The 17,500-nt window shown below is 48.2% G+C and overlaps 1 protein-coding gene and 1 non-coding gene across 2 annotated transcripts in view; one reads left to right on the forward strand and one right to left on the reverse strand.

Moving 5' to 3' along the window:
- COL23A1 (collagen type XXIII alpha 1 chain) overlaps positions 1-17,500 on the reverse strand; it is a 405,893-nt gene that overhangs the window by 43,534 nt on the left and 344,859 nt on the right. The window contains exons 4-5 of the mRNA XM_061423137.1: positions 10,312-10,319; positions 8,679-8,705 (exon numbers count right to left, since the gene is read on the reverse strand). Of these exons, the coding sequence (XP_061279121.1) occupies positions 8,679-8,705; positions 10,312-10,319 (35 nt within the window). The remainder of the gene's footprint in view (positions 1-8,678; positions 8,706-10,311; positions 10,320-17,500) is intronic.
- Positions 4,312-4,418, forward strand: LOC133252261 (U6 spliceosomal RNA). Its single transcript, XR_009737874.1, has one exon. It is a non-coding gene; the product is annotated as a U6 spliceosomal RNA (small nuclear RNA).

Genomic DNA, 17,500 nt, shown 5'->3' on the forward strand with positions numbered 1-17,500 from the left:
CCCTGCCCCTGTCTCTGCCCTGTAGCCAGGGAGGCCTTTCCAGTATATACATCCGTCTTCATCCCTCTGGGTGAGTGGGGGCCCTTCGTTCAGCGTCATCCTCCTCTTTTCCTGCCCTTCCACAGGGTCACCGTCCACTGGCACGTGGACCACACTTTGACCCTGCATTTTCATTGTGTCCATGTTGGTGCTGCACGGAATGCCCACCTACCTCTTCCCCTGTCAAACTCCTACTCATCCCTCAAAGCAGGCCCCAACTGTCCTTCTTCTGCGAGGCCTCCCCTGTCCCAGGAGGAGTTAGCTCCTCCTTCCTCTGCGGGGTCCGGGGCCTTGTCTGGCTGCCTTACAGCCTTACCTGCTGTGCCATAAAGATCTCTGTGTGGGAAGGTCTAGAGAGCCTTCAGGGGGAAGACAGGCCCCTCGTGCTTGCCACTGAGATCTGGCAAAGGGGTATGGCCACTCTAAGCTTCAATTTTTCCACAAAACGGGCACAAGTCGTGGTGTGCAGGGATAGGAGGTACTCTCACTGTGAAGTGCCGCACAGATCGATCCCTCGTGTTTTCATCCAGGCCAAGTTTCACACTGCAAATGTGGACAGAAGGGCTGAGTGGATGCCTAGGGGCAGGGGTGGGGAGGGGTCAGTTATGGCTGTGGTCTCCCTGCTTCCCTCAGCTGCTCCTGGCCAGGGAAGTGGAATTAGACATTTCACCATAAGGAAGATTTCCCCCCTCTTGCCACCACCAATTTCTAATAATTGGGGCCTGTTTTGAGGGATGAGTAGGAGTTTGACAGATATATGGGTGAGGAATAGGAGAGAAGATGGGACGAAGACATTTTCTTCTTTAAGTTAGACCTTAGGTTTTCTTAGGTTTTCTAACTTAGGTTTTCTGCTTTGTTTTTTAATGGAAAGCAGGAAAGAGTCCTAATAATTTGATAATGGGGGAGGGGTGGTGGAATGGGGTGAGAATCCCAGGGCCAGATAGAAACAGGGATGAGGAGGAGAACATTCACTCTAAATATCTGTTTCTCTAGGTGATGAGAGGATAAAGACCCTTCTACCAGTGCACAGACAGTCTGAGCCCTGATCTGCTGCTGTAGCCAGCTTACTGATAGGGTGGCTGGTGTGATGGAGAGTCTGCAGGCTTTGTGCTAATTCAGGCTTTGCTTTGAGGGTGGGCCTGGTGTCTCAGCCAAGTCCTATCATGGACTGAGCCCAGCTTCTTCCTCTGTGCAGCAAGGTCAAGACCATCAATCTCTCAGGGTGTGAACACGGGCCAGCATGTCTCCAGCAAACACTCAGTCCACGCACTTAAAGTCCTTATAGTCCCTGGCATGTTGGAAAAGCCTCTGGGCGGGGGATGGGAGTGGACAGTCCTATAGCTCAGCAGGTAAAGAACACACCTCCCAATGCAGAAGACCCAGGAGATGCAGGTTCCATCCCTGGGTTGGGAAGATCCCCTGGAAGAGGAAATGGCAACCCCCTCCAGTATTCTTGCTGAAAAATCCTATGGACAGAGGAGCTTGGTAGGCTATAGTCCAAAGTGTCACAAACAGTTGGTCATGACTGAGCGACTAAGCACTGGAAGGAGAGAGTCTCCCAGCTCTTGTCAAGGCAGCCTGCCCCTGTGGGCAGGTGGTTTCAGTAAACACAGAGCCAAGTTTTCTTGGCCTCCTGCCTGGGTCAGCCTCTCACTGTGACCTACAAGATTCTACTCCATGCAGCCCTGGAGACCTTTCCAACTCCCCCTTATACCATTTCCTGGCACTTGCTCACTTACTCCAGCCGTACTGGCCTCACACATACTCTGGACACACGACACTTGTTCCAGTCTCATGACCTGTGCACTTTTTCCTCTGCCAGGAGCATTTCCCACCACGTCCCCAGATTGTGACATCTTTTCATCATATGAGTTTCAGTTCAAATATCATCTTCCCCAAGAGCTTTCTGATTATTTAATCCACCCAGTCAGCCCTCTCATCACATTCCCTGCTTTATTCTCTGTCTAGGACATTTTATTGTTTTGTTGGTTTCTTTTCTTTGTTTCTCTCCTCATCACTGCAGGGAGGGGCCTTGTCACTCCTGTTTGGTGCTAGTCCAAAGACCCAGGAAACTGTCTGGCATAGAGACGATGGCCAGTGGTGTTTCTGATGTGGGCACGCTCCCCTATTCCAGGGACTCTGCACCACTGGCCCTCAATGGGCTTCATCATTTCTATGTGCCTCTGGTCTCACAGCTTATCACTTTCCTCATACATTCAAATACACAAATCTTAAGCTCTGGAAAATTTACTAAATACACATTTTCAATAACTATTTAAATTGTGTTCTGAAGGTGTAAAACAAACCCAAAAGTCATTAAAGCTCAGTGTTAAGAGTCAAAAAGTCCAAATACCAAAAAAAAGAGGAAATGTGAGGATTTTGATGTTGTAAATAGGAGATGGTGAGAAGTTTTCTATGCCAAAGTCAAGGTGTAGACAGTGCTGAGCCTTGCATGAGGGACAAGTCTTTTTGTCCTAGACAGAAGCCACAGTTTGGAGAGGAAAAAGGAGAGTGTGATAAGAAACCTCCAGGAAGGCCACAGCGACCCCAGTTGTCCTTTCCTCTCTGCTGCTGCTGCTGCTGCTAAGTCACTTCAGTCGTGTCCAACTCTGTGCGACCCCATAGACGGCAGCCCACCAGGCTCCCCTGTCCCTGGGATTCTCCAGGCAAGAACACTGGAGTGGGTTGCCATTTCCTTCTCCAATGCATGAAAGTGAAAAGTGAAAGTGAAGTCACTCAGTTGTGTCCGACTCTTAGCGACCTCATGGACTGCAGCCTACCAGGCTCCTCCATCTATGGGATTTTCCAGGCAAGAGTACTGGAGTGGGGTGCCATTGCCTTCTCCGCCCTTCCTCTCTATCCTATGGTAAGTTGGCTGTTGGCTACCCCTCCCCAAAGACTGCAACTGGGTCTGATTCTCTTCGTGCTACCCTCATACACAACACACCTCTTTGATTTGTTGAGCAGAGCCAATTCTGCTATTTATGAGATCTCACTTTATCAACATGAATGCTGATTACTACCCCTAAATGTAAGAGTGCTGTATCAAGGGCTCCTCTGCAGGTCCCACCTTGGACTGACAACGTCCTGAGTTTAAAATTCCCCCTGTGCTGCTCATTTCATGATGTCTGCTGTCCCTGGATCAACTGAAACTTGAAAATTCTTAAATGCCTGGTCATCTCTTGAAATTCTATCCCTGCAATTCCAAGTTCTACCACCAGATGGCAGTTAGGGTTACATGCTGCTGCTGCCGCTGCTAAGTCGCTTCAGTCGTGTCCGACTCTGTGCGACCCCATAGATGGCAGCCCACCAGGCTCCCCGTCCCTGGAATTCTCCAGGCAAGAACACTGGAGTGGGTTGCCATTTCCTTCTCCAATGCATGAAAGTGAAAAGTGAAAGTGAAGTCGCTCAGTCATGTCCGACTCTTCACAACCCCATGGACTGCAGCCCACCAGGCTCCTCTGTCCATGGGACTCTCCAGGCAAGAGTACTGGAGTGGGGTGCCATTGCCAGGATTACATGAATTTTATCAAAACTAATTTCATCTGCGATTGCTTCTAATGAAAATATACCCGAAATTAAAACAAGATACATACTTACACTGACATCCATAAATTTTTACCTATAATATTAGCATAGATTTAAAAGTATAATACCCTTGATTGGCCAAGGCTTTGGGAAACAAGTAGCATTCATGTGCTGTTGATGGGAATGTAAATTAGCACAGCCTTCGGGAGGGCAATTTGACAGTACACATCAAAAGCCTTAAACATGTGCAAACCCTTTGGGCCAGCAAGTCAACTTCTAGACGTTTATTCTAAGGAGATAATTATGGAAATAAGCTTAGATTTATTCCCATCATGTTGACTACAAGAGTGAAAGATTGTCAACATAAATAACATGACTTGGAGACTGGTTAAATCAATTACATATACGGCAAAATGCTATGCAGCTATTACTTTCTATAAAAATTTCTTAATGATATAGGTAAGTCTCATTCTATATTAAGTGAAAAAAAAATAGGTCACAAAAAAGTATGTCCACTGTAATCTCATTTTTATAATAATAAAAATAAACTTGTATACAAAAAGTATGGGAAGAACAAACACCAAAATATTGAGAGGACTTATCTGTGGGTGGTAGGATTACAGATAATTGTTTTTTTCTTTTTGTGCTTTTCTCTATTTTGGGAAGGTTTTTATAAAAAACATGCTTCTTTCGTCATCAGCAGAGAGCTATTCATGAACCCTTGCAGTAGAAAAGGACAGGCTGGTGCTTGCTTCGGCAGCACATATACTAAAATTGGAACGATACAGAGAAGATTAGCATGGCCCCTGCGCAAGGATGACACGCAAATTCGTGAAGCGTTCCATAAAAAAAAAAAAAAAGAAAGAAAAGGACAGGCTGGCCTCTGTATAGGGAGACTGTGGACAAGGTGACCACAGGCCCTTTTCCGTCCACAACCTGCCCCATGTACGTACTCAGCTTCTATGCCCCTGCTGCCCCTGCCGGGTCCACGTATGGACTTAGTTTCAGCTGCTCTCCTCACAGGGTGGGGAGGGGCACCCTGGATTAACCCAGAACACACAGCTGGCGCAGTCTTCACCACAGCCACCCTGCTTAACTCTTTTCTTGCTCTTACTTCCCTTTAGGAAGTGACATGTTTTTAGCACAAAGAAAAAGAAAAACCTCCCTGAGGCTGGTCCTGAAGTTTACTAAATTGCAGAAAAAAGCCCCTAAAACTTTTTCTAACACTGACAGTTCTCAGGGTTTCGGTAAAATGTTTACAACTTTGAAATGCTTATTTAACCTATTGTTGGTAGCCCGCTAGAAGGTATATAAAGCTCTGCTCAAGTTAACGACGGGGGTAATCTCCTTTACTCTCTTCTGATGTCTATGTCAGAAGCCTTTTCTGTTTCCTTTCAGTAAACCTCACTGCAAAAAAAAGAAAGAAAGAAAGAAAACTGCTCTCAAAGCCATTTACCTTTCTAAATGCTGCCAACGTGTGTTGGTGGATACATTTCCTAAGCCTGTCTTTCTTTCCATCAAGGTTGTGTGAGGTGAGGAAGATAGAGGTATTATTGAGGGCTGCCACCTGACATCCTACACTTGGGCTCTGGGTGTATTCTCCCATTTAAACCTTTAGCTCTGTCAATGTGATTTCCCCACGTTCCAAGTACCCCAGTTCGCCCAGCTGAGCCAGGACAGGACTTGGGTCAGACAGATTCAAAGCCTGTGAATACTCAGCACATGAGGTGTCTCTCGGGTGGCCAGGCCCTTCACGCTACAGAGGTCACCTTACCCCTGGGTGACCACATGGAACCGTCTGTAAGCAGAGCCCAGGCTGGGAGCCAGGGCCTCCATCAGCTGAGAGGTCCGAATTTCAGCCTAAAACACATAGACCCCTGAGCCTGCAGAATTTCCTTCCAACCTCCCCCCGCCCACATAGGTCTGCTTCCCTCCTACGAGTGGAAGCCAGGCAGGGTGTCACCTTCACCCTGAGGGCCCACTACAGGGACAGCCTCTGAGGCCTGGAACAAGGGTGCTCAGAAGTACACAGCTGGGTGAGCTGACTGGCTCCCGGCACTGGAGGCATGAACACCATGAACTCAGAAGCAAGCAAGGCAAGCCCACCTAGGGAAGATGCCCAGATCTGTGTGGAATGGTGCATGCATGCTGAGTCACTTCAGCTTGTCCGACTCTTTGTGACCCCATGGACTGCAGCCTGCCAGGCTCCTCTGTCCATGGGATTCTTCAGGCAAGAATACTGGAATGGGTTGCCATTTCCTTCTCCAGGGGATCTTCCTGACCCAGGGATCCAACCCGCATCTCTCATGTCTCTTGTATTGGCAGGTGGGTTCTTTATCACTAGAGCCACGTGGGAAGTCAGAAGGGAGGAGTTGCATGCAAACTGGGGATGGGTGACCGCAGGAAAAGGAGCAACAAGCCCTGGGGTAACTGTGGGTGTGATACCAGCTTCTCAACCAGCCCAGTCTGCTTGGGGCTACCCAGAAACAAGAAGCCTAAGGGGCCAAGGGCACAAGGGCACAGGCTGCCAGCGCTGCCTGCAAACAGGCAGTGGGGAGGGCTTGCTGGGCTCTAACCTGCTTCCTTTCCAGAAAGCTCCCAACTTCATACCAGGTGAACACACCTCTTCTTTGGCCTCCCCATCTCAAATTCACAGACCCTATCTCTAACCTGGGCTCAGCACCAAAAACCTCGCACACTATATGCTTAGTTGCTCAGTCATGTCCAACTCTGGGACCCCATGGACAGTAGCCCGCCAGACTCCTGTTCATGGGGATTCTCCAGGCAAGAATACTGGAGTGGGTTACCATGCCTTCCTCCGGGGGATCTTCCCAACCCAGGGATCAAACCCAGGTCTCCTCCATTGCAGGCAGATTCTTTACCAGCTGAGCTACCAGGGAAGCCCCAAACCCCAGGCTTAATTTCCTGGGATTCAATTCCCAGCTGCCGAATTCTGCAGGGGGACTCTGGCCCGTCACCCACAGAGCCTGCTGACCACCCCCACAGCCTGCTCCATCCTGGGAGGAAGGGCAGGGATGGTGGCAGAGGGAGTTGAGGCTCTGTGGGAGGTAGACTGGACCCTCTGGCAGCTGGTGTAGAGCTCCCTGCCCCTTACCCGGGCTAAATGACTCCCACAGTCAGCCAGCAGCCTCTCTGATGCTCACAGCCAGGGAGAAGGAACCTCTGGCTGTCATGCGCTCAGAGGAGACAGTAATAGGGGAAGAGCCACTACTCACTCCCCTGGGGCTTCCCTGGTAGCTCAGTGGTAAAGAATCTGCCTGCCAATGTAGGAGACACGGGTTCGATCCCTGGTCCGGGAAGATCCCACATGCCTCGGAGCGATTAAGCCCACGCACCACATTACTGAGTCTGTGCTCTAGACTCCGGGAACTGCAACGATTGAGCCCATGTGCAGCAGCTACTGAAACCCGCGTGCCCTAGAGCCTGTGCTCCTCAACAAGAGAGGTCACCGCAATGAGAAGCCCACACACTTCAACAAAGAGTAGCCCCCGCTCTTTACAACTAGAGAAAAGCCCGCGAAGCAAAGAAGACCCAGCACAGCCAAAAAAAAAGCAACCCTGGAGTGTAAAAGGCAATAAGGTAATGCCAGGAGTGGTTCTGTCAGAACTGTCCAGAGCTCCTGGGCTAGTGAAGCGAGTGTGCCCAAGACATGAAGGTGAAATATTCTAGCAAAAGCTTCTAGTTCCCCAAGAGCCTGGCTGCCATGTCTGGGAATGAGAGGCCTGACTCCTTCCTCCCGCATCAGGAAAAGTTGCTGGGGAGGTGGTGGCGCCCTGACCTGCCGTGTGCTCCTGCGGGATGAAGGCGGATAGTGGCTGGCTTCACATTTCATTCTTAACCCATGCACGGCTGGGTGTTTCTAATCTGAGGGTCCAGGCTGCTTGCTGCTGGGGGAGCTGCCCTGGCCAGCCAGGAGGTTCCAAACTCCACTCCGGACTCAGAATGGACCACTCCAGACATGAGGGAAATGCCCCCTAAATTTCCACCAAGTCTTGTAGGCTAGGTTTGTGACACATTTTGTGCAGCTATCACCTCCTCTGCCTTAATTAATCCCAACTCCAATGCTGTAAGGGAGGTTTTGAATCACCCCGGGTCACAGAGCAGGAAACTGAAGCTCACAGAGGGCCAGAGCCTTCCCCAAGGTCATCCATATACGAGACAGCAGTGTTGGAACCCATGCCCCAGTCTCCCTGATGCTTGGGGCTGGAGTGCTTTCCACAGCCTCCTTGGAAGGCAACTCCTGGAAGACTGGGGGACCCACCTTCTGCCCCTGCCTACCCCTGCCAGCCCATCCTGAGTGTGGACAGAGCTGGCGGCTAGAGAGGCCCCTGAATTTATCGACGTTTACCCTCCCTGCATCCTCCTGGCCTGAGGCACAGGACAAATGTGTCTCCTGACAGGACGGTCCTGTTGTACTCTCCTTCACCGGGCTCGCCCCCTGCTCTTTCTTTATCAGGACTTCTGGATGCTGCTGTCACGGGCAGGACCCGACAGCGGCACAACCTCGTGTCACCGTGCTTCCGCTGTGGTGCTCACTCGGCTCAGGCTGGGGACGTCCATTCCAGGTATAAGCTAGCTTTTAGGTTTAACTGTAAAAGATCTGAGAAGTAATGACACCAAAGAGGCCAAACAGGAACCACCCAGTCTCCGGTTCTGGAGTGGTGACAGGACACGGGGGGCTGGGACAGAGAGTCTCCTGTTCCCTGGGAAGAGGACGACATCCAAGCCTGTGGGGGAGCACTCACTCCACGGTCAAGGACTGGACCCTGGGCTCAGGGCTGACACACTGGCTGGGAAGAGCAGTGTTGGCTGGTCTCAGCATGCCCATGAGACTCTTGAAGGCTATTTGATTTGTCTGCAGGGCCGCTGGAGGGGCAGACGGTTCCTGCCAGGAAGGCCTTGCAGACCCGCACATTTTGCATCTCCACAGAACTAATGCTAATCCATCCACAGAGAGACTGCGGCCACTGAGGAGCAGAGGTGCAGGAGAGGGAGGAGAGGGGTGCAGACAGTTAAATAAAGGCACAGAGGAAGAAGACTGGCTAGAGAGTAAAGGGCAAAGAGAGAGAAAAAAATAAATGGCAAATTACCGGGTAGCCATCTCGTCCCGATTGCCCCTGTGGTAATTAATATGTCGTTAATAATTAGACCTTCGGTAGAAAAACCATATGGCAACACTTAGAACTCAATCAGGGCCCCAGATCCCCCCCACCCCTGTGTCTGCAGGGTTTGCAGCAGAGGCTGCTGACAGACTCCTTCAAGGGGGAATGCAAGGCTGAAGTGGGTCTGGGGGATGGAGCACCTCGTCCCCACCTCATTGACCTGGCTGGAGGGGTCACCAGGGCACACATCACAGTGTCTTCCTCACGTCAGCCGAGGCACATGGCAAAGACCTTGTGGAGTTATAGGGGATGGCATCCTAGCTACCACGACAACGCTCCTTCACGGGCCTCACAGGTTTCCTGTCTGTTGCCCCTGGGAATGAGGTGACCCGAGGAAGACAGCCCTTGGAAGTCAGAGGTATGGGGACACGTTGATGGCTACTGGATGCTTCTCTGACCCCATGTGCTTGAAGTAGTGGCTGCCCAGACACTGGACAACACATCGGCCTCCACTTCAGGTTGCCATGGTAGCTATGGAGCCACCTTCCAGAATCCCATGGGGTCTTTGCCACGTGCAGCCTGAGAACTCTGCATTTGTTTAATTCACTTAGTCATTTTACAGCCAGGTTAAAAAACACAGACATACACACAACAAGACAAATTTGCTCCATAGCCCTCTGCGTTCCGCACTTTGGCGAGTTCACACAGGCTAGCCTCCACTTGACTCAACTGCGTAAAACTGCTCCTGGCCCATAAATCTACACATTCCGGCTTTCTTCCTCAAAGGGGTGCTGCTACATGCACCAGGACGTTCAGATTCTGAAGGGTGCGGATTGGGAAATGAATCATGGTTAAGTTGAAGTAAAAATGAAGCTGCTCATCTGAAAGGAATTCCTTTAGAAGATTAATTTTGGCTCAAGCAGACCGTCATTGTGTTTCTTGAATGAATTCATTGGGATTTATCAGGCTCTGAAAAACTGCCAAGATGAATCAAAGGCAGACTTGTCATGGGTCTTGGAGAAGGAATGGGATTTCTGGGGCTGCTGTGGATCCAGTAGCCACCCCCTCCCTCACACCCTTCTCCAACTCAGCACCCTTACTGGCCAGCTGTACTCTCAAGGTCTCTGTTGCCCAACTCAGAGAGTCAAATATTTTGGCAAAGAAGGAAAACAGACCCCAGAATCTAGTGGTTAAGCCCCACTTATTCTTGACATAATTGCCTGACTCCAGAGTCCTTTCTGCCAAAGCACGTGAGATGAAACTCTTTACGCAGATCAACTGCTGCAGAAGGGTTAGGAAATACAGGCATGGTGCTTGTGCTTCTGTGCACCAAGTCAAAAAACTCGAGCCAGAGATTTTGATGAGGAGCAGCCAGGCGCATGCCAGCTCTCTTGGAAGGATAATGGTCACAGGATGCTTCACTGGGCAAGTCAAGCACATGGAATCCTGTGTTTGCATTCATCTACAAATGCCAAAAGAACATGTCCCCTGGCTGAGATTGAATTTTTTTTTTAAAGAATACACCTCTCTAATCAAATATTCTTTTCATAGAAGTGCTACACAGAGAGAAAACAAAATATCTTATCTTTCAGGAGCAGAGAACATAATCCAGGACACTTACAGGAGGACCTGCAAAACACAAGCAGAGAAGCCATAGTAAGTATCAAAGGGAGAGAGGGTCCCCTCACCCCGGCCAGCCCCTTCCTTGCACAGCTCCCAGTCACCCCTCCTTGCAAGGTTTTGATGCTTGTGTCAGGGCAGAGGGAGCACCTCTGTCCTTGGAGGGACTGGATGGGTATGTGCGTGGTTATGACAATCCAGCAAGTTTTGGTTTGTGCATTCATGACATGAGGCTGCTGTTGCTTCCTGCTTGGGGCACACCCATGTTGGGCTTTGCCAGGCAGGGTAGGAATCAGATCTGTTCCTTCTTGAAGAATACATTTTGGAGCTCAATGGGGGTTGGTTCATTTCTGGGGAAAGGGAGATACTTGAGAAAGAAAACATTTTGGGCAGAGGGGAGAATACTCCTAACAGGCACTGGCTATGTGCTTGTGTGGCTGAGCAGATGTGTAAGGAGGTGGAGGGGGCCCATAGCCCAGCTCTGGGGTTAGTGGTGCTGAGCCTGGCTGTGGGTAGGGAAATTTGAAGGGGGCCAGTCTAGAAGCACAGGTGGCAGCTCCAGTAAGGCTGGTGCAAGCAAGCTGAGACTTGCCCCATGGAGGACACGCAGGTATTCCTCACCTTAGAGTGTACACACCACATTGCACAGCCATGACTGCATTTGACCTACTCAGTAATCTTTGAGGTATGACAAACATGCCCATCGGCAGGTGACAACACAGAGGCTCAGAGCGAAAGAAGTGACTTGTCTAAGGACACATTGTTGGTTAGGGATGGAATTTATGTCTGAAGGAAGTCTCCCGATTCTCAGATCCTACACATATTCCACTAAAAGCCACAATGCTGCCAAACCAGGGACTCCTCTGCTTGTTCCTCTCCAACCCCAGACCTCAGTCTGGAGGGTGAGGCCAGAACACAGAGGCGGCCCTCGGCAGTCAGCCACCCCTACGTTTTCATGGATCAGTGTTGGGTGCAGGTAGTGGGACCAGGGGTGAGAGAGGCCACGATCTCTGACTCTCAGAATTCTCCTTGGATGGATTGATACTTGAGAAAAAAACGGCACAGGAAGGAAGCACAAGAAGCTCCCAGCTCATCATGAGAGACCAGAGCCAGGCTGGGCTGACTGGGGACGGGAGGCTAGGCTGAGTCCAGAGGGTGAGGCATGGTTATCTGGCAGAGGAAGAGGGAGGGAAAAACTCCAAACACGCCAAGTCACTGGGCATCTAGGGTTCAGGCAAAGCTGAGCAGGCTGCAGGAGGGCAAGACCTGGGGAGAAGGCAAGTCAGCCAGACCACAGTGTCTTGTTTCCATGTCATCATCTGGGGGTGGGGGGCGTGATCTGAAGGACAGTGGGGGCCACTGAAGGTTTCTGCACAGAGGAGTGATTCGAGGGGATAAAAGTGGGCTTGAGGATGTGTTGCAGTCGTCCCCCTGTAGGTGACAGTGGCCTGGACTTGGGGACTGGCAGAGGAGAAGAAGAAAAGTGAGTCAGATGGACTTGCCAGTGAGGACAGACAGAACTTGCTCATGGATTTAATGGTGGAGGGTGAGTGAGGAGGTGATGGGATAGAGGAAGGAGAGCGATGAGACAAAGCTCTTTCACTTCAAAAATTGATGTATGAGGTGCTAATGTCTGAGAATGTAACCTGATGGGGGGTGCGTTCTGTGCATACCCTAAATCTAGACTAGGGGCGGGGCAGGTTGTTGGCCATGTGGATGTCTGTACTGCTGGTATCTCACTTCCAGACAGCTGCCCCACTCTCTGTTTTACCAAAAAGAGGAAAGCCACCAGACGGACTTACTATCACCTTTCTGATGCCACACGCACACACCTGCCCGCACCTTCACCTGTGCCTGGCCTACTCCATGTTTGGTTAACTCTGATAGAAGACATGTCCACATGTTGAGGTGTGGGGAAGTCATTCTGGCTTATACATGAGTTAACTTGGATTTTCTGCGAACTAAAACATCCTATTTATGGCCAATCAAAATACACTTACTTCTGCTTTAATTATTAAAGAAAAGGATGCATTGATCAGAAGTAAAGACTGTTCATGTTAAAAATAAAGAGCAAATGCATCCCTTCCTGGGATGCCAATGCTGGTACTCTTTTGATAAGACAGCTTCCCAGGTGCCAAGGCCATACTGACTCACTAGGTACCTGATGATCTGTTTTATTTTTAAACCTTCAAAGAATGTATCCCTGACTTGTTTGAGGTTCTTTGTTCTTTTTTTTAAAACACAACATGATTGTATTTGAATATACAACCAAAATACAAAACACCATAGTAAACTGATGGAAATGAAATATGGTATTTCATTTGCATTGCATGAAAATAGCTAAAATCCCTAGTTATGAGTTCTTAGAAACCAGTAACAAAGACACTGATATACCAAGGAAAATGAAAAAAAAAAAAAACAGAAGAAAATGAAATAACAAAGTGACAAGTAAAGATTAAGCATATATGAAGATTATTGAGCTAAATTAAAACAGAATAAAAGCAATTTCTTTGTAATATCACATTGTCAAAGATTAAAAATGTAACATTTGTGCAGTTTCAGGAAACATACCCATATAAACACTGAGGGACAAGATTGATGAAGTCCCATCTATATAGTAGGGAAAAACATATTATAATTTAATTATATAATTTATAATTCTAAGTTCAAACTCAGTCTAAATTCTGAGTGTGGACTCAGAATTATAAAATTTGGGTATCCTTAGTCCTAGCAGTTTCAATTTATTGGAATTATTTCTACAAATTAGTCAGATAAATTTAATCTATATAAACCATGTTTACCACATAGAAAATTTGTGGCTAATATACATACCCCCAAAATGACATGCATATTAATTTAGCAATAAATCCAAAAGGATGTGCACAAGATTTCATTAATAGTAGATAACACAGATAGAGGTGGCAGAATTAGAGGAGGAAAAAAGCCATTTAATAAGTAAAATATTACACTTCACAAATTACCATATCCTTTGAAATCTTGGAAAAGATGATTTTTTATTAATTAATTTTAAATTTCCCTGTGATAAGTTAAAATTTTAAATATATGCAGTTATAGGAGCATTGAAATGAAGCCTTGAAGTTATACCATCCTGAGCAGTGTAACAATATCTCCATCATTCAAGCTCCTGAGATACAGTCCAACGGCAGCAATAAAACAGTCAACTTGCCTGGTTACTATTCTCTCCAGTATCACCCTTTGGGTCACTTTTAAACTTGAGCCTTCTCAGCCTGTTTTTCTGATCTACTGCTGCTGCTGTTAAGTCACTTCAGTCGTGTCTGACTCTGTGTGACCCCATAGACGGCAGCCCACCAGGCTCCCCCGTCCCTGGGGTTCTTCAGGCAAGAACACTGGAGTAGGTTGCCATCTCCTTCTCAATGCGTGAAAGTGAAAAGTGAAAGTGAAGCCGCTCAGTCATGTCCGACTCTTAGCGACGCCATGGACTGCAGCCTATCAGGCTCCTCCATCCATGGGATTTTCCAGGCAAGAGAATTGGAGTGGGGTGCCATTGCCTTCTCCGTTTCTGATCTACAGGGAGTGTCTATTGCAACACACTGATGAGGATTCTCCATACTTTATGAACACTGTCTTTGGCTTTACAGAAGATGGTGGTAGAAGCAATGACATCAGTTTTCCTAATTAGTCATCACAATCATTATCACCAAGGGGGTTCTCCTGGACCCAGAGGTGGGAGTGAAGAACATTTGGAATGAAGAATACTGCATCAGGTCTGGTGGTACCAATTGTTGAGATTAGAAACAAAGAAGACAAAAGTATCTTTTCTTGGAACTACCATCTCCCTGTGGTTTACAGATGAGATTTATACATTAAGGAACTCCAAAGGGAGAGAAATGTCCCTGATGGTGACAGATATCCTCCACCAGTTCAGTTCAGTTCAGTCGATCCGTTGTGTCTGACTCTTTGCGACCCCATGAACTGCAGCACACCAGGCCTCCCTGTCCATCACCAACTCCCGGAGTTCACCCAGACTCACGTCCATTGAGTTAGTGATGCCATCCAGCCATCTCATCCTCTGTTGTCCCCTTTTCCTCCTGCCCCCAATCCCTTCCAGCATTAGAGTCTTTTCCAATGAGTCAACTCTTCCATGAGGTGGCCAAAGTACTGAAGTTTCAGCTTTAGCATCATTCCTTCCAAAGAAATCCCAGGGCTGATCCCCTTCAGAATGGACTGGTTGGATCTCCTTGCAGTCCAAGGCACTCTCAAGAGTCTTCTCCAACACCACAGTTCAAAAGCATCAATTCTTCGGCACTCAGCTTTCTTCACAGTCCAACTCTCACATCCATATGTGACCACAGGAAAAACCATAGCCATGTTCGTCTCAAATCCCATCTTCTCCCTTCTTTCTGTGGATAAGCGAATACTCTTGTTTCACTGTGTACGGTTCTCTGCCGCACTAGTATCTAAGTCACAGGCTCTTCAGGATCACTCAAAAGCTGTTCGTAAGAGTCACTGGGAGTACAGAGTTGGATACAATAGCCCAACACTTCCAAGATGTCAATGCTGCTGCGGCTGCTAAGTCACTTCAGTCGTGTCTGACTCTGTGTGACCCCATAGACGGCAGCCCATCAGGCTCCCCCGTCCCTGGGATTCAATAGGTAACGATGAAGACAGGCACAAAATGGCTGTATCTTTAAAACACCCTCTGTTGTTTATATGTTGCTTTAAAAATTCTAAAGGCAGAAAATAGCAGCAGTCCCTTCTTTTCTGATCTATTAATACAGTAAAATTTTGCTATGTTTTTCCAGACAACTTTCTATTCAATAATTCGCATTTGCATTTTTAGATTGTCATGTAGCAATAGACAAATATATAAACAGTGTTTTAGTATTTTACTTACGCATGTGAAAAAAATTTTTAAAGATTACTAAAATAATCACCATTATAGTTAACACTAGTTAGTTCAGTTAGCATTACTTAACTCTATTATCGGAGAAGGCAATGGCAACCCACTCCAGTACTCTTGCCTGCAAAATCCCATGGATGGAGGAGCCTGGTAGGCTGCAGTCCATGGGGTTGCTAAGAGTTGGACACGACTGAGCGTCTTCACGTTCACTTTTTACTTTCATGCAGTGGAGAAGGAAATGGCAACCCACTCCAGTCTTCTTGCCTGGAGGATCCCAGGGACAGGGGAGCCTGGTGGGCTGCCGTCTATGGGGTCGCACAGAGTCGGACACGACTGAAGCAACTTCGCAGCAGCAGCAACTCTATTATCAGGTTAGAATAAACACATTCTTCAGGAATAGTAACCACTAATATTTCAAATAAAAAAACCCGAGGCATATGAACACACCTCAATGCATACATTTAGTTGACATTTGTACAAAAATGACAATTTAAAAAATCATCTTGGGACTTCCCTGGTACCACAGTGGCTAAGACTCTGGGCTCCCAATGCAGAGGGCCTGGGTTCAATCCCTGGGTGCAGAAGCAGAGCCCATATGCCACAACTAAGGCCCCAGTGCAATCAAATAAATAAAAATAAGTAAATATTAAAAAAAATCAACTTAAAACACCCTTCAAAATCAGAATAGCTTTTCAGTGCTTGAATGATATTCATACGAATAAGCTCTCATTACAATTGTTCTTTTAATGGAGGGTCTTCATTCTGACATGACAGAAAAGTGGGCTGAAAACCATGCTTCTCTGAGGCAGTTTCTCAGAATTATCTGGGAGGCTGGCTTCCAGGCTACTGTCCTCACTTTGGCTCAAATAAAACTCTTTTCTATTCCTTTTATAGACTGTTTATTGATTATTTTTGTGGACAACTCAGAGGAGCTGACCCACCTCCTCTTTCCTGGGACCCTGCCACCCCCATGCTCCCCCAGTCACCGTCAAGCCTGACTTTCAAGCACATCCTTCCCCATGGATCTGAACATGAGAAACCACCCTTCACTGCACGGCCTCCTTTGTTCCTGCCCCAGCTCCTCTCTCCCTCACAGATGCACTGTGAAAGAGGGGTCTCCTCTCACTCACCTTCTGTTCACCTTGTAACCCTCCGATTTGGATTCCATTCCTACTTCTCCATCAAAATGGCATTCACCAAATTTCCAAGGACCTCCTCCAATCAATAATCCTGACAAGGATTTCTTCCTGAAGTTATCTTTTACCTCCTTCTAGAAGCACTCTCATCCTTTGGCTTCCAAGATGTCCCATCCTTTCACCTCCCTGACTGTTCAGCTGACTCAGTCTCCTCTCCCAGCCCCACATGCTGAGGCTCCTCAAGGTTCAAGTCAAGTTCAGTTCTCTGCTCATCAGTCTCCTCTCTCCATCTTCCCCAAAGAGCTCTGTCACACTCACAGCTACACTAGGTGGAAGTGTCCCAAGTGTATATCTCCAGTGCTGACCATCCCTCAAAGTCCAGGCTCCCTTTTTGAGCTGCCTGCTTGATTTCCCCTTGAATAACCCCATGATTCCTTAAACTAGAATGCATAGTCATGCTCATGATTTTCTGCCCTCACACATGCTCCTCTCCAGCTCCTGAACTCAGTGGACGTCATCCCCTCCTTCCGAGCTGGTGAACAGGAAAATGAGGAGTCCTCCTTGACACGATCTATTGGCACATTCCCTGTTTGTTGCTCTGGAGCTCATCCACTTGGGTCTCTCCCCAGCGCCACAACCTCATCCGTGTTACCAGCATCTCCTGATTGTTGCAATAGCTTCCTCACCCATCTCCTACTTCAGTCATCCCACAGACATTCACTGAGTGCCCACCGTTCCAGACCTTCTCCTGGGAAAGCGGGATACAGCAGTGACAGTGACAAGCATCCCTGTCCTAAGGAGCATCCCTGCTAGTGAGGGGACAGCTGAGATACACTAAGCATAAACAATGGTACGTTACCTGGAAGAGGACAGTGTCATGGAAAGAGAGAGGCAGCGGGACAGGGTATTTCTCCAGGATGAGAAGTGCAGCAGCATGTTTGCATAATGGAAGTCATCAGCAGGAAGGGGAAGACCTGATGTGTTAGAGAAAGGGGGATTCCTGGAACGATGCCCTTGAGGAGGCAAGAGGGACTGGCACTGGCACAGCTGTGGGTGGGAGCCTGGACAGGCCATCTGTGGAATGGGCAGGGAGGGAGAACATGCAGGTGTGTGACTGTGGTGGGATTTGTGGAAGTTCTCTTCCAACTGCCCCAACTTGCTGGTGAAGTAGG

The sequence above is a fragment of the Bos javanicus genome, chromosome 7 (assembly GCF_032452875.1).
Source record: "Bos javanicus breed banteng chromosome 7, ARS-OSU_banteng_1.0, whole genome shotgun sequence".
Lineage (NCBI taxonomy): Eukaryota > Metazoa > Chordata > Mammalia > Artiodactyla > Bovidae > Bos > Bos javanicus.